The sequence below is a fragment of the Hippopotamus amphibius genome, chromosome 5 (assembly GCF_030028045.1).
Source record: "Hippopotamus amphibius kiboko isolate mHipAmp2 chromosome 5, mHipAmp2.hap2, whole genome shotgun sequence".
Lineage (NCBI taxonomy): Eukaryota > Metazoa > Chordata > Mammalia > Artiodactyla > Hippopotamidae > Hippopotamus > Hippopotamus amphibius.
In genome coordinates this window covers 81,762,755-81,787,295 of record NC_080190.1, presented here as the reverse complement: position 1 = coordinate 81,787,295, position 24,541 = coordinate 81,762,755, and the positions used below count along the sequence as shown (strand labels likewise).

The following is a 24,541-nucleotide window of genomic DNA, read 5'->3' as shown; positions in this document are numbered from 1 at the left end:
GGTTATGGAAAACCATACACTTACCAACAGCTTTTAAAACCATGTTTTTGTTTTGTTTTGATACAGCTTTATTTTACTTTGTGGAAATAAACAGAGGTTGCTCAAATGAGAAGTAGGGCTATTATTCAGAGCTTGCTAAGCAAGAGAGTCATCCACGGCATTTTGGCAGGGACCGCAAGGCAAGGCACAGGAGTGGGAAAGCTTTGTAGTGGGAAAAAGGAAGGTTCCAGGTGTGATTGGAGGCTGCTGGCCTGGGGAGGCTGGAGGCGGGCTAATTCGAGCATTTGATGTGATTGGTTAGGAGAACGTTATTTGGCTTCCTCTGATTGGTTGGATTTCTGTAGTTGGAAGCAGGGACAAACATTAGGGAAGCTCTCAGTTGTTAATCAAGTCCTGGCCATTTGGGGCTAATTGTTGCAGGGGTTGTGGTTTGGCTTCCTGAACCGTTTGCTAGAAATAGTAGTTTGACTTCCTACAAGTCTGACTTGTACATAGTGTGCTGGTTTCCTGGGCTGATTACTGTAGATTGTAGGTCAGAGTTCTATTTTTGTGTGTATTGTCTGGCTATTGTCCATTCATATATTCAGTTTCTTCTAGACTTCCTGAGAAAATAATCCTGATGCATGTGGAGATGATTATTGAAGAATTATCTGTAGAACAGGAAAATTGAAACACCCTAAACTTATAACAATCGGAGTCTAGTTTAATGAATTATACTATATTAATGTAATATTATATAACTTCTGTTTTTGGATGATGCAGAAGAATATTTAATGTCTTTAAATATTTATAATATTTAGTAAATTATACTATATTAATGTAATATTATATAACTTCCATTTTTGGATGATGTAGAAGAATATCTCATGTCATTAGATATTTATAATACTTTAAGAGAAATAGAACAGTTATAAAGCAACATCTGAATTATGACTTAATTTTGGAAAAAAAAAAGATGCCTAGAAAAAAATTCTGGTGTGATATGTATCCTATTTGCTCTTGTATCAGCATGGTGGAGTTGAGTAATTTAAGATTTTTTTTCTTTTTCTCTAGTTTTAAATTATATGCCATTCATGTGTACTATTTTTAGAAACAGAAAATTCCTATGTATGTGTATTTTTAAAAGGAAAAAGAAAAAAAATAGCCCATATGTTGACATATGTAGTGTGCCCATTTGAAAGAAGGAGAGACTAAGGTATTAAAAGCTGTGTGAGCAGATGAGTCCACATACTTGCAGTGTCAGGAGGTGGAGCTGTCTAAACATGCCTCCCTGCAGTTTTTATGTGACGTGATCACTGGCTAAAGCTATTTGTTATGATAGCACTTTCTCACAAATGTGTTTCTTGAAAACTGTGAAAACTTCTATCTTGACAAGCTGTCAAATGAAATGAAAACATTTTTGTACCAAAGAAATTCTAATCGTTTCACAGATGCTCTGGGAATATTTATCTTCAGGACTCACATGGAAGCCAGCAGTGTTTCTCTAAGTACTTCAAGTCTAAGGATGAAAAACTTTCTTGTATGCATGATCATGTGATTTAGACCCCAGGGAAGCTAGCATCACTGCACATTTTGAGGCAGATCTTGGTGGGCTTTCTGAATGGCATGTCTTGAAAGAGCCTGTAGGTTTAAACCACTCAATCATGTTCTTCTCTCAGGCCAAAATTTATGCAGAAGAAGATAGCTATTGGTATCTTTGGTCATGGGAATACAGAGGACACTGCGACCTTAAAAGTGGCCTTTGGGGTGTGTCTTTAGAGGGACCGCTGACTTTTAGGGGTGGAGTCCACTTTGCATGATGGTGTAAACTAAGACCCTTGTTTTGGTTCATTATTTAAAGAGGATTCTAAAAATTAAAAAAAACAAAACAAAATGGTATGTACCTATCGATCTTGGAATTCTAATTCATCTTAAAATATTCTCAGGGTGGACTTCCTAGGTGGCGCAGTGGTAAAGAATCTGCCTGCCAATGCAGGGGACACGGGTTCGAGCCCTGCCCTGGGAAGATTCCACATGCCATGGAGCAACTAAGCCCGTGCGCCTAAAAAAAAAAAAAAAAAGAAAAAAAAAAATTCTCAGGGTAAGGAGTAGGTGTAGTATCTCACTGAAACCTCCGTAGTGCCAAGGTGTGCTTCAAAGTCAGCTATACTTAGCAAGCATCTACTTTATGAAGAGACCAATTCTACCTTTAGCTTGAAAATTTAGATTTTGAGAATAAGTGAGAAGGAAAGATTGATAAGCTATTAAAATGATAAATGGGACCTTACTCCGAAATCGCCAGGGTGTTTATGTAATTTTTATCATCAGGTGCTGTCCATTTATGAGTTATGAGCCTTTCAAGCCTAAGTAATCTAAGTGGGTGATTTTCAACTGAGCAAGCCAGTGGTCACTGGAGTTATTTCAAGCGAGTCCTTGAGTCCGTAAAGTGATGGTGTTTGTAGATGTCTACATAACGTCTCCAACATACACACACTTCCGTTGTTCAAAAATATTTAGGTACTTCCATAATTATAAAATAAAAATTTATTTAAATAAAATGTATCTAATTATTTAAAATATATTTATTCAGAATTCATAGGAGCTATTTAGATTTTCTATCTATTCTTGCTTCAGTTTTGGTAACTTATTTCCAAGTATTTTCACCTTAATTTCTTATTTGTTATTATGTTAACACATAAAGCAATGTTTTTCAGACAACGGTTCCCAGGAGAAAAAGGAGGAAATCCTGGAAAGTGAGAAACCCAGTGGACCCCATGCCAAGCAAGGAAAACCAGACATGCCAAGTCAAGAACACACCAGCACCAGCCCCGGGCTCACTGAGCCTGCCAAGATCACGACCCTGTAAGGATAACTTACGTATATAGCTCCATGCTGGTGCAGCCTTATTTACTCACTTCTTCTTTTAATGCTTTGTTAAGGATAAAGAGGCATTCCACATTGTTTTTTGATGCTTTTATATATGTTAAGTTTCCAGGGCAATAGACAAAGACAAATAATCTACCGGGTAACTTCCCAACAAGATAGTTCTGTGTTGCAAGTCATCAGTGGGCCTGAAACATCTGTGCAAGATGAGATGTCTGTGGACGCGATGCATGTTTTCATTGATGAACATGGTAAGTCTTTGCTCATGACCTAGAAGGGGGAAAGCTGGCAGCTTTCTCAAGGTGGTCTCTTAGCCTGAGGACAGGTTTCCCCTCTATCCAAAAGTAGAGTGGTCCTATGAGACCTTTCCTAAACAGAAGTGGTGTAAAGTGAAGAAGCAATTGCCTAAGGATGCACAAAATACATCAGTATAAGACACAGATGCTCCTAATTCAAAGCTAAGGTGGCTTGATGCTGAGATGTTGGGTGTAGTTTCCAGGGAGGGAGCTGGATGATGCTACTCTTACTGCTTGGGGTGTGCACTGGCTGTGTAACTCACTGCAAAACACTGCTGAATGCTATTTTCACTTTTAGCTTTTTAGAAACAAAAAACATTTCGCATTTCTTTTGGTTAGCAAAAACTAAGGTAGGTCTTTCCTAAAAAGTGAAGTGGCGTAAAGTGAACTTCCGAAAAGCAAGGGGATACCTGTACTAGACTTTGGAACAAGAAGGCTTAGTTCTGATTGCTCACATATAATGTTCTTAGAACAGGGTGTGCGCCCTCCTGCCTCAGGGCCTTTGCACATACTGTGTCCCTGTGCCCACATTGTGCCATTTATCCTTTAGATCTCAATTCTAAAGAAGGTTCTTCAGGAAAACCTTTCCTGGATTTCCCAGGTTTAATCAGATTCCTCTGCATTTTTGCAATCTTAACACCCTATCCTTTTCCTTCTTTGAGACTGTTGCAACTTCTAATTGTTTATTGACTTATAATAATTTGATTAATGAGATCCCCTCCCCCCCAACACACACAGTTGTAAACTTTGGGAAGATAATGTCTAACACCTAAGAAATACTCACTGGATATATGTTGAAAATCTGACGTTGATGTATTTTTAATGCCTTGTTATAAAAAAGATTTTAAAAAGTAATAGGAAGGAAGGAAAGAAAGAGAAAGAAAGAGAAGGAAGGAAGGAAGAGAGAGAGAGAGAGAAAGAAAGAAAGAAAGCAAGAAAGCAAGAAAAAAGGAAGAAAGAAAACCATTAAGTGGCAAATTCAAGGTTCCATAGATAAGGCATATAGGTCTTAGTTTTTCTAGGATGGGTGTTGGGTTAAGTCCCTTATAGATCAATGTATACTTGTTATTCTACTCTCACAAGGATCCTGGTTTGGACAATAAATGATATATTACCCTCTCTATATAGATCAGTAGTTTATAGTTGGAAGTGCTTTTGCGTCTGCAGAAATACATAGAGACTTTTACATTATAAAGAACAACACTAGCACTTCTAGCAAAGCCTCCAGAGGAGGGGCCATGGTTGCCATTGCGAATGTTTCTCTTGGGGGGACAACCTTGAAGTTGAGGTCCAGCACTGCAGACTCCCTTGCAGCTGCTCATAACAGACAAGGTTAATTACGCTCCCCTGTCACCTGAAGAAAGTACGCTTAAAACCTCTTCTGGGGAGAGACCGTTCACATTTACAAAGTGAACTGATTTTCACACCTCAATACCCTGAACCACTTTAGCAGGCTAATTTAACTCTGCAAATTAATTCCATCTCTTGCTTTTGCTCATTACCAGGCTGACATACCAGTCAGCAGCTATGCCAATGCTCATCTGCAAATTCAAGGGTAGGGATGGCCCCACATGGTCCACCGATCAAAACCACATGCTTAATAAGCCTCTTTGCACATGATACAACCCCCACCCAGTTACGGCATACACAGAAAAGCCTGACACAGGAAGAGAATATAAAAAATATGCATTGAAAAGAATATATAGAAGGGGATTAGAGATGGTACAGATTAATTGATGAAAAGAAATTAAGTAATAAGTAACTGTCATATCACTTGTATGTGGAATCTAAAAAAAATGATACAAATGAACATATTTACAAAACAGAAACAGACTCACAGACATAGAAAACAAACGTGTGGTTACCAAAGGGGGAAGGAGGGATAAATTAGGAGGTTGAGATTAACAGACACACACTATTATATATAACATAGATAAACAACAAGGTCCTACTGTATAGCACAGGGAACTATATGCAATATAGTAATAACCTATAATGGAAAAGAATCTGAAAAAGAATGTAGTATATGTAGAACTCTTTAACTTTGCTGTACACCTGAAACTAACACAACATTGTAAATCAACTATACTGCAATGCAAAAAAAAAAGTGAGTCAAACTTGTCTAAGCATATTGTCAGAGAGGTACATCACGATTTTCTTAGTTAAGTTATATATTCGATGGAGAAATACAAAGAATGGACCTAGATCATCAACAGTTATCATTTAAATAGTCTAAAATGAGCTCCCTTTGACTTGGAAAAAGTCAGAAATGATCATATACAAATAATTGTGTAACATTCTTTGCTGAAATTTTGCAGGGGAAATTAAATCCTGTTATTTAAAGTCTGGAAATCAGAAAGAAGACCCTTTCCAGTATCAACCATCAAATTATGACGGCTTCTCTCAAGCTGGGTAAGTGGGGCTTGTTTTCAGGTTGGGGAGGTATCGCGTTGCTGCCCCCAGCAACTTACATGCAACTGACTCTGAGTGTAAATGAAGTGAAGATCCTGGGGTAGAATGAATGTGTTAATCTGTCTGTAGGTGTCAAAGCATGTGGATTTCATGTGAAAGAAAAAGAAAATCGGATATTGCAGAATAATCAGAAATAAGCAGAACCATTTTCATAGTAGCCGCTTCCAAAAATAAATATAACATGTAGGTGTAAATAGAGGCGAACCCTGTGTAAACAGTTATGGTCAAGGTGATGACGCAGCTTGAGAACTCATTATTAACTCTGTCCCAAGGAATGGACTAGAGATGTGGTTATTTCTCATCTGCACTGGTAAGGCAAGCTCTTTTGTAGAGAGATGATCTAAACATCTTTTCTATTCTCCTTCAGAGTGTGTCGAGTAACTTTCTCGATCACGTTAAGTTGATATTGAATTTGCTTGCGTATCCAGAATATACGTGGATTACTGGTGGCACTGACCAAGCTGTAAATCTTATCTGTGGTGGATCGAATTCATCCTTCATCCTGGACTGCAAGATTCTTTGAGGATAATTAATAGAGCTGTGCCTCAGTGGCTTGCTCTGAGAGAGGGAGTCAATTTGTCATGTAGATTTCTCTAGAGTTGTATGCCTATTTGAGAATTTATGTAGACTTGTGTGCTATCACTGGAATTCTTAGGCTTCACTCCTGGAGAGTGTCCAGGGAGTTACAGGAACCCTACTTCCAGATTCTGGGGTGCAGTGTTCCTTCCTAAGGTCGAAGTTTACTTACCAGGTGTGCATGGGAAGTTCAAGGGGAGCATCCAGTGTGCCTAGAACAAAGTCTGTCCTTGTCCCTGCAGTGTGGCCTCCACGTGGGATTCTGGCGTGTGCCAGGTCTTTTAGGATGTCCTCTTGTCACCCCTGCTGCTTTCCGTCTGCTCAGGAATGCTGGTACAGCCGTCATGGTAGATCGGATGGGTGATGTAGGTGATAGCTCTGCTGACCTCACAACCCCACCTGGGCCCCTACCCTGAAGCAGCCTGCTCGAGTCCAGAGTCAGTCCTGGGGGCAGACAGGCATTGTCTTCATCAACCACCTGCCTTCCGCCCTTCCTTTGTCTCCCTCGGTTACCCACATTCCAATCAAAACAGAGACCACAGAAAGAATTCTCCTTCTCCAGCCTAAAAGCATGCAAAGTGCTCATGCCAAAAGAGACCCAAGAGGAGAGAAAGGTGTGCCCTCCCCATCTTAGGTCCCGCCTCCAGGACATTTTGTTCCAGTGGTTTGATGAGCTCAGTCATCAAAGGTGGCAGCTTTCTTCAGACAAAATATTTAATTACACGAGAACATGGCTAGAAAAGCTGTCCTGTTATTCTACAATCCTCAGTTGAAAGCTGTAATGTTTTTAAACTAAATTTGGAACAAATACACACCTCTCATTTTATCCCCAAATACATTTACAAGGCTTTTTAATTTTTATTTTCCTGGATAAATGGACTTCGCTTTTCCCCGAGGAAAATAGTTGAACTGCTTTTGCCGCTAACGCCAGTTAGAATAAGACCACGTATCCAGAGCCTTAAAAATACTAAAAAATACACAGTGTGCAGATAAGAATGAAAGAGAGTGCCTGTAGGGTTTTCAATAAGCCCCACTTTCTTAGACCATGCCTCCCTGAGAGACTCCATTAATTCACTTTCTCCTCTTAATTTCTTTCTCTTTGTTAATTTTCCTCCACCTCTTGTTTTCTTTCATTTCCTCTGCATTTCTTTTCCATATTAGAGCTGTTTTTTGTCTAACCTGCCCTCCATTTCGAGACCTGCCTGGGCTTAGCTTTGCCACAGTGCATTTGCTCCTGGAGAAAGAGCTTTAGGCGAGGGTAGGTTTGGGCACTGCTGGAGGACACTGCATGTGTTTGTGCTGAGGTTTCTTGTGAAACCCTGTGGTTTAGAAAGCCCTGCCTTTCATGTACGTATAACAGTTACACCCTTCCTGTTACACATGAGAGAAATCCAGCAGGCTTCACCACAATGGGAATTTGGGAACCGTATAATGGAAACGTCTTGGGTAGATGTCTTCAAGGGTGTGATTTCTCTTTCTCCATCGCCCTCCCATTGCTCTGTTTTGACATCACTTCCAAGCACTTCACCCTGACAGTCAAAGGATGCCACATCTTATGTCTTCTCTCATTCAAGTCCATTGGGGATAACATACTTCTTCCCCATAACCCCCCAAATAAGTCTCACTGTGTACCTCTCATTCTGACGGGGCCATTTGGAACCCGGAGCCCAATCACCGAGGCAGCTACTTGGCTTGGGTCTATGTGCATACACAGAGCTGGAATTGTAGGTTCCCTTTGAGAAGGTATGGGGACGGCTCTCCAGAGGGAAATTTGGAGTAGGGTGGGTGGATGCCAGGCAGCGAGAACTGGCAGATGACCCCTGAGGACTTTCCTTCTGGCAAAATGGCAGTTGAATTACTGACTATGCTTCTTTAAAGAGAACAATGATCAAGTTTTGTAAACGCAGCTTTCTTTTATAAATGTCCCTCATTGTCTCTTACATTTCTTGTATGTGACCATTCCAATAGACGAGGTCTTGGTCCACCAGCCCCACACGCTGAGTTCTAAGTCTTTGACTCCCTGCTCTTGGCTCAAGGTTGTTTGACAGGGCCTTGGTATTAAGAGTTTTAGGAAAGGGACTTCCTAGGTGGTGCAGTGGTTAAGAATCCGCCTGCCAATGTGGGGGACACGGGTTCGATCCCTGCTCCAGGAAGATCCCACATGCTGTGGAGCAACTGAGCCTGTGCGCTTTAAAAAAAAAAAAGTTCTAGGAAAGAATTGGCCCATTGTCACGCATATCTTCTCTTTCTTGTGCCTAAAGATGAAAGAATAATGTACATGTCTGTTTTTATATACTTGTGTGCACCATTATATACCTATCCTCTACACTGTCTACTCTTTGAAATAAGTTAGTCCCTTAGAGGGGACTTTGTTCTGGAGTGCTGTGGCCATTCAGTGGCCTATTTGGTCATAAGAGATGTACAGTGCTTTCTGCCTGAAGCTCGGGCACAAAACTCTAGTTACTTCACTTAGCAAAATTATAGCATTGAAGCCATTCCCGGGGCGGTTCTGGAAGAGCACTTACGGGGCTGCCATCTGTTTAATTCAAGCTCAGAAAAAACGGCTCCCTCCTCTGTAGAGTCAGATGATCTTCTGGATTTCAACTGCTGTCTGACAGGCTTATGGTGGGTATTCCAACAGTCTCACACTCCTCCCCAGACTCAGAGATGTTGAAAGCCATGCCACCCATGCACAGGAGGCTGATTTCTTTGGATTGGTAGTAAGCCTTGGTTTTTGTGGGAGCGTGTGGTGTAGTGATGGTTTGAGTATTCTCAGATTGGTTGTAAGAAAGAAAAATTGTGGTAAAATAGGATGAAAACAAACAAGTTGGTGTGATTTGAATATGTTAATCCCTGCATTAACATACCTGTGTGTGTGTATAGAGAGAGTGTCACCTGTCTCTTTAATGCTAGATGTAAACACATCAGAGCAGCACACAGCTGATCAAGCGCAATGACAGCGGGTCAGGATTTGTAACTTACAAGGGCCAAGGCATTCACGCCTTACACCAGTGGTCCAGTGCGCCTCGAGTCTTTCTGTGGTTCGTGGTCCTGAAGGAAGTGTTTTCCTGTCATAGTCGTGGTGGCAGCATCACTTATTGAAGATGTAGCATGCACTAAGCACTACGCTAACTATTAAATCGTCCCACTTCGTCTGCCCAACAAAACAGAGGTAGGTGATATTTGCTCCATTTGACAGAAAAGGAAACTAAGACTGATGAAGAAACAGGCCCAACCTCAGTAGCTAGTAAGTGGCCAGAGGACACGTAAATCCCATACCCTGGACCCTCCCCCCGGCAGGGGCCGCAGCCCCAGTTCCTTGGCGCCCAGGAGGAGGGATAAATGGGTGAGGCGGGGCCAGAGTCGAATGCTAGGAGTGCTGGGTGCTGAGTCCTTTGGAGGGTGTTTCTTCTGCCCTCAGAGTGCTGCCACTTCTTACCTTCAGGGTGCTTATGCCAGCTCTGGAGGCATGGGTGAGCAGATTTTCCAGTTCTGTCCCCAAGGAGCTAGAAATGCCCATGTATCTGTAAAAATCTATTTTGCTTAATGTCGTCGATTTAAATTTTTTTTGAAATGCCACAGGCCACAGATGACATGTCTGTGGTTGGCTGTGGCCTGTGGGCTACTGTAGAAGCCTGGGCCCTCACCTGGTGCTCTGAGATCTGGATGGAGCTGCCCTCTTGCTAACACACCTGATATCGGGGTGCCTTTACGTGGCCCACACTCCTCCAGGCCATCTTCATAGTCCTATGTCTCACCTCTCCTCCCCCTGAGGCCCACGGAGGGGCCTTCGCCCTTCCTCTTCCAGGCCCCTGATCTTCTTTGCCTAGAATGCCCTTCTCCACTCACTTCTACCTTCTGGAAGTCTCTTCCTTTAAGGCGCAAATTACCATTTGTCTCTTCTGTCTGTTTTTCCCTTGTCCCTACCGTGGCAATAAATCTGTCCCTCCACGCTGCCATCAGAGGAATGGTTATCCCATTCTCCCTGGTGCAGGAGACTCTCAGCTCTTCCTCCAGACCGTTCTTGTCTAAAGAAAAGTGACCATGGCTAGGGTGCCTTGATAGCCCTCACTTAGCCCTCTGTAGGTAGATGTTCAGTAAATAGTGAATTGAATCAAGTTAATCATTGGAAATGACAGAGAGCGTCCAATTAGAGTTCTGGACAGCAAACACCAGCTGGGCATGTAGGGATAAAAGGTGAGAGGCCGGGCAGGAGGGGCAGAGGCGGGCAGTGGGGGCCGTGAAGCCTGGTGGAGGAACTCACGCTTTGTTCTCTTTGCAGCAGGACGAATTTGACCTCTCTGCAGAGAGAAACAACCCAGCGAATGCGGGTTTATCAAAACAACAGCCACAGATCACTCCCTCACCTTGTGATTGTTGGAGGGGAAGAACCAGAAGCACTAGCAGTTTGCCTGGTCAACATGTTTGAATACAGAGTGTTATCTTCTCCTTCTAAAAGTGGAAAAAATAGAGGGACCCCCCCCCCCGAACCGCCAGCAAAATAACTTAACTCTCCATAGAAATCGAGGTTGAGTCTCAAATTAGATTCTCCCGTCCTGTGTTCCATTCAATGAGGAGGAAATGATTCTCTCTGTCCGTATGGGAGGGGACTGTGATGGAAAAGCTGACACTGGGGTCCACACGTCCCCGGCGCATCAGAGGGGTCCTGTGCTGTAGCATGAACTTGAGCTTTCACCTCAGACTGACCCACGTTCCCATTCCTGCACGAAGAGTAACTTTTGGTTTGACATTGAGCAGCTTTACTTAACCATCTAAAGCATCAGGTTTCTAATATATTAGTGGAAATAATACCAGTAATAAATTCAGTAGTGGCTTTAAAGTCTGGATGTAATTGTATACACAGTGCCTAGGATAGTATCTCTCATAGGAGATACTGAGAAAATGTTAGCTGTTGTTACTGTCTCCAAACAGAAGCAGGAGGACAGTGGCTGAATTCACTACGACTTTATAGAGCAAAAGAGCCGGACTTTAGGCCAAGGGAAGCCTTTCCTCTAGCACTTTTATGAGTCACTTTACGAGATTTTAAGGTGGTTAAGTACTTTGTATACTCCCTATCAACCTGCTGTGTTCCAACATTTTGGCCTCTGGCAGTTTTAGAGAAGATACTTTACTATTTCATCCCTGGCTTTTAATGCCATTACGTTTCAAGTTCTCCTACTAGAGTAAACATAAACTTGGATTTTGAACTTGGAAGGATTATTCCCAGTTGGGGCTGTTTCTAAGCCCTTCAGCCATGGAAGATATTAGAAAAGCAGCCTTTTCCCTGTAAGGCGACTTCAGTGGCTGGGATTGACTCCAACTAGGCCATCAACCCACCGATTCTTATAACTGGCAAGAAAGCCATTCCTCTTGGCCATTGTTAAGCCTAGTTGCCATGTGACAGTTTTATATCCCCAGCTCCCAAGTATGAATAGGGAATTGTTTGCAGTGTAACTTCCATGTCTCTTTGGGAATTCCTGGAGGAAACCAGGAGAGGAAACAAATTTCCCTCCTTGGCCCCACTGTCATTGTGGGAACCAACACATTTCTCATTAACTAACGTAGAAATATAAGCAGTATTTTCCGGTCGTACAATAACTGTCCAGAAAGCCAGAAAGCAGGTAACATTATCTTATGCAGTTCTGCTTTCTCCAGAAACTAGAATAAGGGAACTATGGTTTGAATTGCAGAATTTAGAATTGCTACTTAAAAGAAATTTCAGAGCATAAATTCATTACTCAGGACACAGGATTGATTTAGCAGCTCAGAGCCTAATATGAGCTCATAGAGTGTGGATAATTTTTGACTCACCCTTGCAGAAAATCAAAGTTGCAGTAGGCTGTCTGCCTAGGAAGTTGAAGGTGAAGCTGCCTAAAAGTTGAAGTGTGTTTTGTGTCCAAAGGGTTCACTGTAGAGTGGACTTTTGCTATTTCCCATGTAGGTCTTGCAGTGAAAACTTGATAGTTTCTCTTCTTTGTTCAGCAAAGATTTACATTTCTCTTGCCTATAAATTCTTCCAAGTAACACAGGAGTGCTTTCTTTTGTAAAAAATATATAACCCTGCTTCAGTATGAATCCACCTTTTCTACTGTCATAAGCAATCTTATGAAAATGCATACAGAATTTTTTTAAATGCATGCAAAATGCGTATTGCCTGCTCTCCAGAGAAATCCTATGGAAAGCTAGTATTTACGTTCATTTTGAGTATCTGTTACTCATAAAGTAGGTTAGGTATTCTACTGAATGAAAGACTCATTCTGAAGCAAATTAGCTTACAGGATTTTTATTGGGGATTTTTGTACCTCAACTTGTTTCTATTAAAAAAGTAGAGTAGATTACATGAGTAATCATCTATTTATTTATCTGGATTCTCTTATTTTGGGTTTCTATTTATTTATGAATCATTATAGGACATACGGAAACAGATAGTGTTGTGGTTATAAATTAGGCTTGTTTCTGGAAGCTGCTCTGAACCTCTAAACCCAGTAGGTACTATATTCCAAAGGTGGATTGAGGTGCACTTCATCTTTATTGCCTTCTCAGAATTCCTCCTCTTTTGTTGATGTTATTATTAGCAGCCTCTCTGAGCCTGGTCTCAATAAAGCCTCCCTTACTTACTGGGATCAACTCTCAGGAAAGCCCTTTAAAGCCACTGTGCTTAAGTGTGTACCTGGGTCCCACAGAAGGTAAGCAGGCAGAAAATTGTAAAAACCTTATCACCTCATTTGGATTTTCTTCTTTCTATTAGTCAGAAGAAATAGCGATCCCTGGATTGCATTAGCTGAGCCAGAATGTGGGGCACTTAGGGTAGTCAGGTGCGCAAAATATAAAATGTCGTGAATTCTCCCAATATTAGATATGCCCGGTTCTGTATTCCATTCAAACGTGAGTTGAAAACGTCAACTCCAATGATAGATATTCAAGAATATGCACGTACCTGCCTCACTCAGTTGATCTGCGTGATGGAGTTATGTGTTACTGAGTTAATTTAAAAACTTCTGGGGGTTCTTGGTGCCTTTGATCACATAGAGGTGGAAGTGATCTAGAAGAAGCAGGTGACCATGCAAAGGATTATCTCTCCACATCCCTGTGTTCTCTCTTTCTTGTTTTCCGGTTGTTACTATGAGATCGTTTCACTGTAGTCCTTATTTGGTTTCCTTCGACAGATTGGAGAGATTAAATTGTCATCCAGGCACAGTCATAAGGATGGAGCATTTATGAGGTTGACTCTAGAAAAACTTCTGTTCTCCGAGGCACTTTCTCTGAATGCCTGGGAAGAGGCCCTGCCACACAGTGGGATTCTGTCCCGATGGTCACAGCCCCGGCTGCCACACGGTGGCAGTCAGATCCCGTGCTGGAGGCCCCGACAAGCTCTCGAGCCGGTGCTCTCTCTTTTTCTCAAATGCACAGACGAATTTTGCTGTCATATAAAAGAAGAATTGTTTGCAGACTTTAAAACAAGAATCTCTGTTCAAATTCTAAATAACAGGTTATAGTTTCCAAAACAGAGCTTCTTTATTTAAATATCGCACACGTTGAACACGTGGCTGTGGCTTTCATTTCTAGGCTGCTCCTCTGGGTGGTTTGTTCCCATGGGCCCCAAGGAAGCCTGGAAAACAAGGAAGGACAGACAGAAAAAGAGAGGCGGTTTCCCTTAGGAGGGTGGGTTGTGAGTTTTGAGATCTGGGGAAGATGAAGAGTTTCAAGGATTTCTTTCCACATCAGTGGGAAAAGGTAGCAGCACCTGTATTTCAGTTATTTGTTACTTACAGAAGCTTAGATGAGTGAAAACCTGGGGGTTACAATATAGCGCAATGTGGTCACTGTGAGTTTGAGACCTGCCTCTATTCGTTAGAAAGTGCACCATTCTGTTCTCTGGTCCGTCTTTATTGCCTTCTAATGGCTGCTTTTTTTTTGTAATTTCCACCATTAATCACTGTTTCTGCTATTGCTCTGAGTTCGATCTCGTTTAAATAAATGTATCTCTGCTCTAGCTCTGAACCAAACAAGTGGACCAGAGATAAACCAGAGAGCCGGAAAATCAAGACCAGATGTGCAGCTACTGCTCTATTGTAGTTCAGAGTGTAATTACTACAGCGTTGGAATATTTCTATTTCCATTGCTATTTTAGAGGAGGAAATATCTCCTGAAACTTGGCACTTTCACATTATGTTTATTAATATGGGGGGAAATCTCTAGCCTTAAGTTAGTGAAACAGAGACTTTTTTTGAGATTTTTTTTTTTTGGAGTATAGTTGATTTACAGTGTTCAGTTTCAGGTGGGCAGCAAAGTGATTCAGTTATACATTCTTTTCCAAATTCTTTTCCCATATAGGTTATTATAAAGTATTGACTGTAGTTCCCTGTGCTCTACAGGAGGTCCTTGTTGTTTGTCTGTTTTATATATGGCAGTGTCTATCTGTTACTCCCAAACTCCTAATTTATCCCTCCCCTCAACCGAGACTTTTTAAATGATTCTGCAGCTCACAGCCCATAGCTAAGAACAGGGGATAAGTAGCAGATAGTGTGAGAAGAGATGCAAGAAAAGGAAGATGGACAGGAATTCTTGGAGGTTTGGTAGGAAGAGTCTTATTCACTGAGTGATTTTTGTGATGTTGTAGCCTCTTTGGTTCTTGAGTGGACAAGCTGGTGCCCACAGATTACAGCTTTAACATCAGGACCCCAGAAAACTATGCCAAACGAAGAGAGTAAATCTCTTTATCCTCTGGAAGCAGCATTACACCTCTCTTGCTGGTCAAATAGGAAGCCCGTATACACATGACAGGACGGGCTTTCTGGTGAGGTCATACCAGTCACAAAGCTCAGAAAAGAATCTTTCTTAGTATCAGCATGCCTTGTCTAGGATATTCAGCTCGTATAAAAGAGGTTAATTAAGAGGGGATTTATATGTTATTTGTGTCCGTCTTTATTAAAAAAAAAAGGACTGGGTGTGAGTTGAGGGCAAGACACTTGTATCCTGTTCCTGCTAATAGAGACAACTAGAATTAATATATTATTTGTGTGAAAAGCATAGGGATCAGGTTACTGTTTAATATGGGAATGGGCAAAGTCAGGTTGTATACCAATAGAAGGAAATAGGAAGATTAGGTATAGTTATTAAGTGTCTAATATATGAGAGCCACCACATCCAGTCTGATTTAATTCTTACAACAGTCTCTACAAGAACGACATCATCCCTATTTTGTAGGTGAGGATTTTTAAAAAATTTTATTTGGTTGAAGTATAGTTGATTTACAGTGATGTGTTAATTTCTGCTATCCAGCAAAGTGGTTCGGTTATACATAAATATACATTCTTTATTTATATTCTTTTCCCTTATGGTTTATCCCAGGATATTGAATATAGTTCCCTGTGCTCTACGTAGGACCTTATTGTTTGTAGGTGAGGATTTGAGGTAGGAAAACAACATACTTATAGCCACAGATAGTAAATAGCAGACCAATAATTCAAGCCTAGTTCTGTTGAATTCTAGAACTCATCCAAAGGATTTTGAAAAGAAAACCAAACACTAGATTTTTACACAGGATTTTTAAAAGGCTTGCACAAGAAAATAATGTTAACTATTGTTATTTTTATTTTGCCATCAAAAACATGGGAAAAACTCAGCTGTATTGACACATCCTTTTGGACCATGTTTCCTGGCAGGAGGCTGTGGCAGGAGGAGGGTTAACAGAAATAACTGTTAACACCTTCCACAATAGTCCCTTCTTGTTTTACTTCAGCTGGCAATAGAGGGCGCTGTACACTGTCTCGATTTTCTCACGTTTCCATCCTGCCTCTGTCTACTTACAGTCATCACTAGTTACCTACAGTGAAGTCAGAGTAACCTTTTGTTTTAGTGACGTTCTGGCATTTGCTGAGTTCTAGGTTTCTCTGAACTTGTATTAACAAGATGTTTTCGATCCGATCGTATTAAGCTGAGCAATGACAGAATGACAGTCCTCAGAGGTTTCTGTACAAAGTACAAAAGTTCGAATGAACCCTGTCTTTATAAATCGAACTTTTTTTCTCTGTTAGTGACAGACATTACAGCACAGGTATAGACAGGAAGCAAGAGCACTCTTTATGGAACTAGCATCCAAGTAAGGGAAGGATAGGATTTTTCAAAATCCATGTATTTATCCCACCTGACTCATTTCTTAAATCCTGGAGTTAATGTATGATGTTTCCTAAGTGGTTCTTTACAAGGAGGTCTTTATTGAATGTATCGTCAAATAGTCATAAATGGTGTCTCAAAAATGTAGAGAAATCCGTGTGTTTGTGTGCACACACGTGAGAATTGTGGGTGTATTTTAAACACTGCTCCTGTAGAATAAGTATTTGTATGTTCATGAATACAGTAGTAGAGAGTTGGGAAAAAAGAAAGCTCTAAAAACTTGTCAGAGACTTTGTACCGAAATGTGAGATTAGAAATCAGGAGGCGTTACTACTCAGCCATAAAAAAGAATGAAATAACACCATTTGCAGCAACATGAATGGACCTAGAGAGGATCATGCTAAGTGAAGCGAGTCAGACAGAGAAAGACAGATGTCATATGCTACCACTTACATGTGGAATCCAAAATATGACACACTTGAACTTATCTATGAAACAGAAATAGACTCACAGATATAGAGACCAGACTTGTGGTTGCCACAAGGAGGGAGGTGGGGGAGGGATGGATTGGGAGTTTGGGATTAGCAGATGCAAACTACTATATATAAAATAGATGAACAAGGACCTGCTGTATAGCACAAGGAACTCTGCTCAATATTTTGCAGTAATCTATATGGGAAAAGAATCTGAAAAAGAATCACTTTGCTGTACACCTGAAACTAACACAACATTGTAAATCGACTCTACTTCAATAAAAAATAAATTTAAAAAAAATTTTAAAAAGTAAAAAAATGGAAAAAAAAGAAGTAGAAAAACTTGCCAGTGAGCCTCCTTATCCGAGTTGCCTTCCCTTTGCTCCACGGTAGCCTCTTAGAATCGCATTGCACATCCCACGACGGCTGTGGGATGACCAGGATTTACCCCAGCAGCCAGGGAGAGACCTCGTCTCTTCTGAAGCACAGGGTCTTGGATGATTGAATAAAATTGGAGTTCCGTGAGCAGGAATTCTATTAGAAATGGCTGTGGCAGAGGCAGCCCATGTTGTCTCCTCGAAGTTATGGGCGCCCTGCTAGAAAAGCAGATGGAGAGGTGTGTCCTAGTTGTTGCTTTCTGAGCCAAAGGAAAAAGGCCAGGCTTGAGATTACTTCAGGAGTTCTATTCATTTAAGTCCTGTCAGTCTATAGGCAATTCACGACAATAAAGCTAGTTAGATACAGATCACAACTAGCTTAGCAACGTGCTCTTTTACAGCTACCCGAGGCATTTCTTTGATCTAATGTGCACTCTCTTTGCCTTGGGTGGAGGTGAAGAGGAGGTGCAGACAGTGCTGGGGGTTGGAAGAGGTAGCAGAGGTATTAGATAGATCATCGCTGTTTCTTCCTGATTGGTGCCTTGGGAGTGGTCCAGCTCACTATTTATTGTTTCTACAAAACATGAGGCTAGAGGCTGTTGCTACCACCTCCCCATCCATTATAGAAAATTAAGGTCATCATCTCCGAAACAGCAGGCGTCTACTTGCCTTTCTCGTGGCACCCTGCAACTCTGGACAGCCTGAGTAGTTTGAATGTGTACAAGATGATGGCCCTTCTGCCTGAAGGTGGCACGACACACACAGTTTTCGACTTTGAACTATTCATGCAAGGTGGCAACAGTGTGCCCTTGACCTGCATTAAAGATCCCTGCTCTCCTTGTGTTTGTGTATAATAAATAGATGACTTCCGGTACTTCCAGGTAACCAAGGCATTTGTTTTGCCCATCCTCAGAGACATACAGATCAGCTCCTCCAGTACCACGACTTCCGAGAGTCAAGACCCTTCTTCTGGGGACCCTGTGGTCAGTGCCCTGCAACAACAGCTGTTGCTCATGGTGGCTCGGAGGACCCAGCCGGAAACCGCACGGGTACGTCCCAGCATCACTGTTGGTGAATGTTCCAGAAGCAGGGATCCTGAAACCCATTTCCAGGTTGGATTCCCTAACAGAATTAGTCCAGTCTTGTCCTGAATTTTATGTCACTGGGTTGTGGCTATATCACTTTGTGGCAGTCTACTGAACGAACGTGGGAAGAAACCATGTAGATAACAGGTACTCTTCCGTTCATGCTCATGGGATTATTACTGCCTTAATTGCACTTCCAAACACATTAGAAATTCATTTACATTGATGTTTGGTTGCTGGGATGCACAAATTGCACAAGAACTCACTTGGTTAGGATGGCTTTTTTCCCCAACGGTTTGGCGGAAATCTGGATTTTTATTAATTTATTGTAGCCTTATATATTAACCACGCAGAGATTTTTAAAGAGAATCTTGGCTTGAAGAGAGGCTTTATTTGTGCAGCAAATGACATGATCACCAAGGGGCTTAAAAGATGAAGCCTTGCATTGTTTTACTAGGAGATGACTTACTAATGTTCATTCACTTATTCACCACACCTTTAATGAGACTCCGTGAGACACAGAGGAGAGAATTCAAAGAAAAGATAACATGGGAAGAAAGACATACAACCAGTCATGAACTTAGAACTACAGATTCCATCAGGGCATTTCAGAGAATGAAGATGGAGAAGGCTTCTTAGAAGCAGGGCCATTGGGCTAGACCTTGAAGGAAGGTGGATCTCAGTAAGTACAGATTGAAGGGAGAGGGTTATAGATGGAATGCTGTCAAGTTCATGTAAAGTTTCTTTACTGCTGAGCTTACCTTCCTCTTGACAATGTTTTGATTTCTTCTAGGAATCTCACCTACAAAAAGAAATAATAGTTTTGTATTTGTTTTCATGATTACTTAAGCAAGTTTTTCCGAAAGATGCTTGATAGGAATTTACACACTATTGTTCAGATGTGCAGAAAAAAGGCTGGGCTGTCTTCTAACTGACCACATGTTGTTCTGGCATTCTCATTACTGCTGACTGGGTGCAAGTCAGCCTGGGGAGGTGCATAGGGAGGGCTTGAAAAAGCCAGTGAAGGGTAACAGCCCTCTCAGGCTTGAAGAAGTTTCAGTGAGAACAAGCATTCAGTTAATTCAAAGAGTCGGTCTTCAGGGCTATGTCTTCCCCTTCCAGTACTCGGTCTCCCCTCCCCCTCCTCCCTCCCAGAACATCTGGGGGCAGGAAGAAGCTTTCCAGCACTCCAGGAGGCAAGTGGGGGTGAGAGGGTGCCTCTGGTGGCCGGGCATGGCTCAGATGCCTGGGCATGCTGGGTGGTCCCTGCAGAGGACCCACCGAGTTAGGGTACTGCGCTGGGGTCTCTGACCCTGCCTTTAGCTCCCAACTCTGAGGACCCTGCATTCTGAGGCCTCCGCTTCTCCATCAGCATCCTTGGGTTCACCACTCTTTTCTGTATCTCCATGTGCTTCCCTGGGCTCAGACCCCAGCCGCGCCCTCCACACTCCGTTCCCTGTGCACAGCCCCACCACGGTGGCCAGTACTAGTTCCCACCACAAGCCTTTGTGCAGGGTGGGGGGAGTGCTGCAGAATGTGGGTTTTCTCTGAGAAACTTGCCTTTTCCTGAGACAGGCCTGGGGAAGCTTCAGCTCCCTACCACCCTTCCCCACCTCCAGAACATCAGCACTGAACCTACAAGGAGGGGAAGGTTATATAAAAATATTCAGACGGTTTGGGAAGATGCAAACATTATAGATTCCATGGGTAGCAGAATTGTAAGGAAACTAGGAATTTTGAAATATTAGAGATGCAAATCCATTGACTTAACTAGCTCAAAAACATACCAGGTAGAACAAAGATATGTAAAAACTCAAAGATAAGTAAATATTGCATGGATAAACCAAAAAAAGTTTCGCTGCTCCTTATTTTACATTTAAAATTTTATAAGTGGCATGATTATGTAAATGAGTATACAAAAAACTACATTTATTTATATATATATATAGTTTCATCTTTAATACTTGACCAAACTCACTGATGAACTTCAACTTTTTTTAACTTTCTTAATTTTAAGTAAAATTAAAAAAAATTTTTTTTACTCTCTGTAGGTATAGAGGAGGGAAAATGAAGATTACTATCCAGGCTCCTATATGGACCCTAAATATTTGCAAAGGTCTCATATCGAAAAAAATTCTTTAGTTCTACCATTTAGTTTTCCAAGTTTAATTGCTATCATCAGGGAATTCAATTATGTTTTGGCCACAAAATAAAAATTAAATTGGTTTCCTGCTCATTATCCCACACATATTTAGTAATGATTTACTGTACCTTTAGCCCTGTGCTGGGGTGAAATAAATAGTAGCAGAGAGCCTCAGTCCCTGCCTTCAGGCAGTCTGACAACTGGTCAACCAATTCAGCTCTGTAGGGTGGAGCCTGTGATCAGGATAGGCTCAGGGGCTGTGGGATGCAGAGGAAGGCCCAGGCAGGAGGCAGGGGATCAGGAAGACTTCCCCAGTGAGGAGAGATCTCAGCTGAAGTGTGGAGGATGAGTTGAAATTGGCAGAGAAATAACCTGGGTGTGGCTTGCAGGTGAGACAGAAAGCAGGTGAGCTCATTGCCTGGAGCATGGAGGCAGAGGGGTGACCATAACAGGAGGAGCTGTTTCTTAGACAGTTGAGCAAACATCAGCTGGGATGGGACTTCCCTGGTGGCGCAGTGGTTAAGAATCCACCTGCCAAGGCAGAGGACACAGGTTCAATCCTTGGTCTGGGAAGATCTCACATGCCTCGGACCAACTAAGCCCGTGCACCACAGCTATTGAGCCTGCACTCTAGAGCCTATGAGCCACAACTGTTGAGCCCATGTGCCACAACTACTGAAGTCTGTGCGCCTAGAGCACGTGAGCCTGCAACAAGAGAATCCACCATGCATCACAACTAAGAGTAGCCCCTGCTCGCTGCAGCTAGAGAAAGCCCCTGTGCAGCAACGCAGACCCAATGCAGCCAAAAATTAAAAAAATAAAAATAAACACAAATAAATAAATATTTTAAAAAATCAGCAGAGAATAGGGCTCAGCAGACAAGACAGCTTAAGGATTTCCCTTCCCCCATCCTCCATCCCTCTGTTCTTCACGGCTGCTTGCGTGCAGCCTGTGTGACTTGGGACACCCCCCAGCGCTATTTCTGTTTTGTAGATAAGTCCATTTGTGTCGCATTTTGGATGTCACATGTAAGTGACATCATGTGGTATTTGTCTTTCTCTTTCTGACTTACTTCACTTAGTGTGATCATCTCTAGGTCCATCCATGTTGCTGCAAGGGTACCATTATTTTGAATAGTAGATCTCTTCAGGTAGCTTGGGGGAGGGGCGTGGACCTTTATATTCTTTTTAAAACATTTTTTAAAAAATTTTTTAAAGATTTCTTTAATGTGGACCATTTTTTTAAAGTCTCTATTGAATTTGTTACTATATCGCTTCTGTTTTACGTCTTGGTTTTTTGGCCACAAGGCATGTGGGATCTTAGCTCCCCGACCAGGGATCGAACCTGCACCCCCTGCATTAGAAGGCGAAGTCTTAACCACTGGACCACCAGGGAAGTCCCCCTTACATTCTTAACTGTTTAAATTCTACCAAAAATTATTGCTGAAATGTACTATATACTTCCACACCTTCTTAAACTGAATCATCATTTAAGCTGTTCTTGATAATTCAGGCTCACAGAACCAAACAACTTGGCTTTGGGATTGTGTTGTCAAGAGATCCATGTGGGGGGTGAGCAAATGCAATTACCTTGTTTGTTACAGAGGACTTGTGTTCCGTTGACACCCCGTCCCCCTACTTTTACTAATCTCTTTCTTCTAATTGTTGAATAAAACTTGCAGGCCTGACCTGTAGGCAAGCATGACGTGATTGTTCTTGGGTGAGGCTTAATTAATGAATCAGAGACAGAACCGGCCTCTTGGTTAGTGTGGCTCTGCATTTACCTAAGTCATAGTCGCCGCTGTGGGTCCCTACCCCCGCCAGCCCCTTCATTATGGATGCTCTAACCAGGAGCTCTGCTTTAAACCCCTTTATTCCATGCCCTTGCTGGGGATATCCACCTGACACGCTCCCACGGCTCTCTTCTCCCTCTTTCTGAATATCTAGATGCAGACATAGACACGTTTGCACTTGTATATTTGTGTATGTCACCATGTCGTCCAGGCCTGTCGGCTTGTCTACTCTCCAGGAATTCCTAAACTCCTTTAAGGTAGAAACGTTGTCTTGTTATCCTTTGAATTCTCAGCTTATATTACGTATCATATCTGGCTTATATAATCTGTATAATAAATATTTGTTGGATGAGTGAATAAATGAATGATTAAAATGATGAGAAAATGTGAATGTGAGGGACTTCCCTGGTGGTCCAGTGGTTAAGACGCAGCACTTCCACTGCAGGGGGCGAGGGTTTGATCCCTGGTCGGGGAACTACGATCTTGCATGTGGCCCGGAAAAAAAATTTTTTAATTTGAAATTTATACCAGAAAACAGGCTAAGAATAATTGCTGTGATTCACTGAAACATTGAGCTCTGTGCTTCCTTGCTTTTTAAAGCAAAAAAATGAAATTCGATGAACCTCATTTTCTGATAAAAGAAGTTGTTATGGGCTGATTTGGTCTCCCTCAAAATTCAGATGCTGCAGTCATAACCCCTAGGACTTCAGAATATGACTGTATTTGGAAGAGGACTTTTAAAGAGATCATTAAGTTAAAAAGAGGTCATTAGGGTAGAACTTAATCTGGTATGGCTGGTGTCCTTTTAAGAAGAGGAGATCAGGACACAGACACACACAGAAGGAAACCATATGAAGACACAAGGAGAAGACGGCTGTCTGCCAGCCAAGGAGAGAGGCCTCAGGAGAAACCAACTCTGCCAACACCTTGATCTTGGGCTTTTGGCTTCCAGACTAATAGTAACACCTAGGTGGGAGAGTTATTGTGAGGTTTTGAGGATTAAAGATAATATATGGCAAAATTATGCCTTTAATAATCAGTGTCAATAACTAATACCATCAAAATTTTTATTAGTTATATGAAACACTTGAATAGGTACCTTGGGGGAAAATGCAGTTTTATTGTCTAAGCCATGCCATATGTGGTACTTTGTTATGGCAGCCCTAGCAAACTAACACAGAAGTCAAATCATTTTTCCTTTGCATTAAATTCTGAGGTGTTTTTTAAACAAGGATTTTCATTTAAGCAGCAATAAATAGAGCAATATGCCAGAATCTTTGTTTTGCAAAAGTTGTAGACAGTCTTCATGTGATTTTTTTTTTATACTGACCTTCCCTAAAAATCCTCTCTCTAAAGGGAGAGAATCGCTTATCCTTGACCTGTTTACACACCATCCCTGAATTCCTACATCACAGAACAGTAAACCAGGCTCAGCTTGTGTGTATATTTCTTACTTGCCCTCTTTGTCTATGGAGCATAAAGGAAAAGGATCTCCTTTGGGGGGAAGGTTTGTTCTAAATCACAGATTTATTGTCATTAAAAGAAGATGCTGATTGGTGATGACTTAGAGGGGTGGGATAGGAAGGGTGGGAGGGAGTCGTGGGAGGGAGTCGTGGGAGGGAGGGGATATGGGGATATATGTATAAATACAGCTGATTCACTTTGTTGTACAGCAGAAACTGGCACAACAGTGTGAAGCATTTATTCTCCAATAAAGAGCTTGAAAAAAAAAAAAGATGCTGTTCTTGCTGACATGACAGCAGGCAGTTTCCACGAAGCTCTCTTTCCTGTTGGAGTCGAATTCCAGACACAAGCAGCGTTTATAATCTTAACTTTCCTGTAATAATACAGCCCAGTCCATCCTGTATATTGCTAACCTGTATGTTGCCTTCGCGATGGATCAACTCTCCCTTGAAATGCCTTTTTCGTTACTGTTTTATAGTCTGAGTAACTCCGTTCTCCAAAGCTGAGTCAGGGAATTAGCATCTGGGAACAGAGAGATGGTAAAGCTGGCCTCCTTGGAGGGTCCCACGTGGTCCCCAGTGAAGCAGGTGTGCTGCCCTTATGCATGCCAGGCATTTCGACATCAGCGGCTTTCACTGAAATAAGGAAAAATTATGTAGTCTGCCCAAGTATAACCTTCTGCTTTGTAAGTCAGAGAGAAGTGGGTGAGACCTTTACAAGGCAGCCTCACCTCCGTGGCTACTCTTCTGTGCTGTCCTCCTCCCTTTTCTTACCTTGGTCCTTCTTCTCAGTCTCCTGTGTTTTGTGTTAGGCAGCCTGTAGGAAATTAGAGCCTACTGAAAATCCTTTTTGGAAAAATACAGGCAAAAGCAAACTAGAATAATC

At 41.9% G+C, this 24,541-nt stretch overlaps 1 protein-coding gene across 9 annotated transcripts in view; it reads left to right on the top strand.

Annotated features, from left to right (window-relative positions):
• Positions 1-24,541, top strand: part of PCNX2 (pecanex 2) — a 288,254-nt gene that overhangs the window by 40,943 nt on the left and 222,770 nt on the right. For all 9 annotated transcript variants that reach the window (XM_057737510.1, XM_057737507.1, XM_057737504.1 and 6 more), the window contains 4 exons: positions 2,694-2,841; positions 2,968-3,113; positions 5,477-5,570; positions 18,086-18,221. In XM_057737510.1, the coding sequence (XP_057593493.1) occupies positions 2,694-2,841; positions 2,968-3,113; positions 5,477-5,570; positions 18,086-18,221 (524 nt within the window). The remainder of the gene's footprint in view (positions 1-2,693; positions 2,842-2,967; positions 3,114-5,476; positions 5,571-18,085; positions 18,222-24,541) is intronic.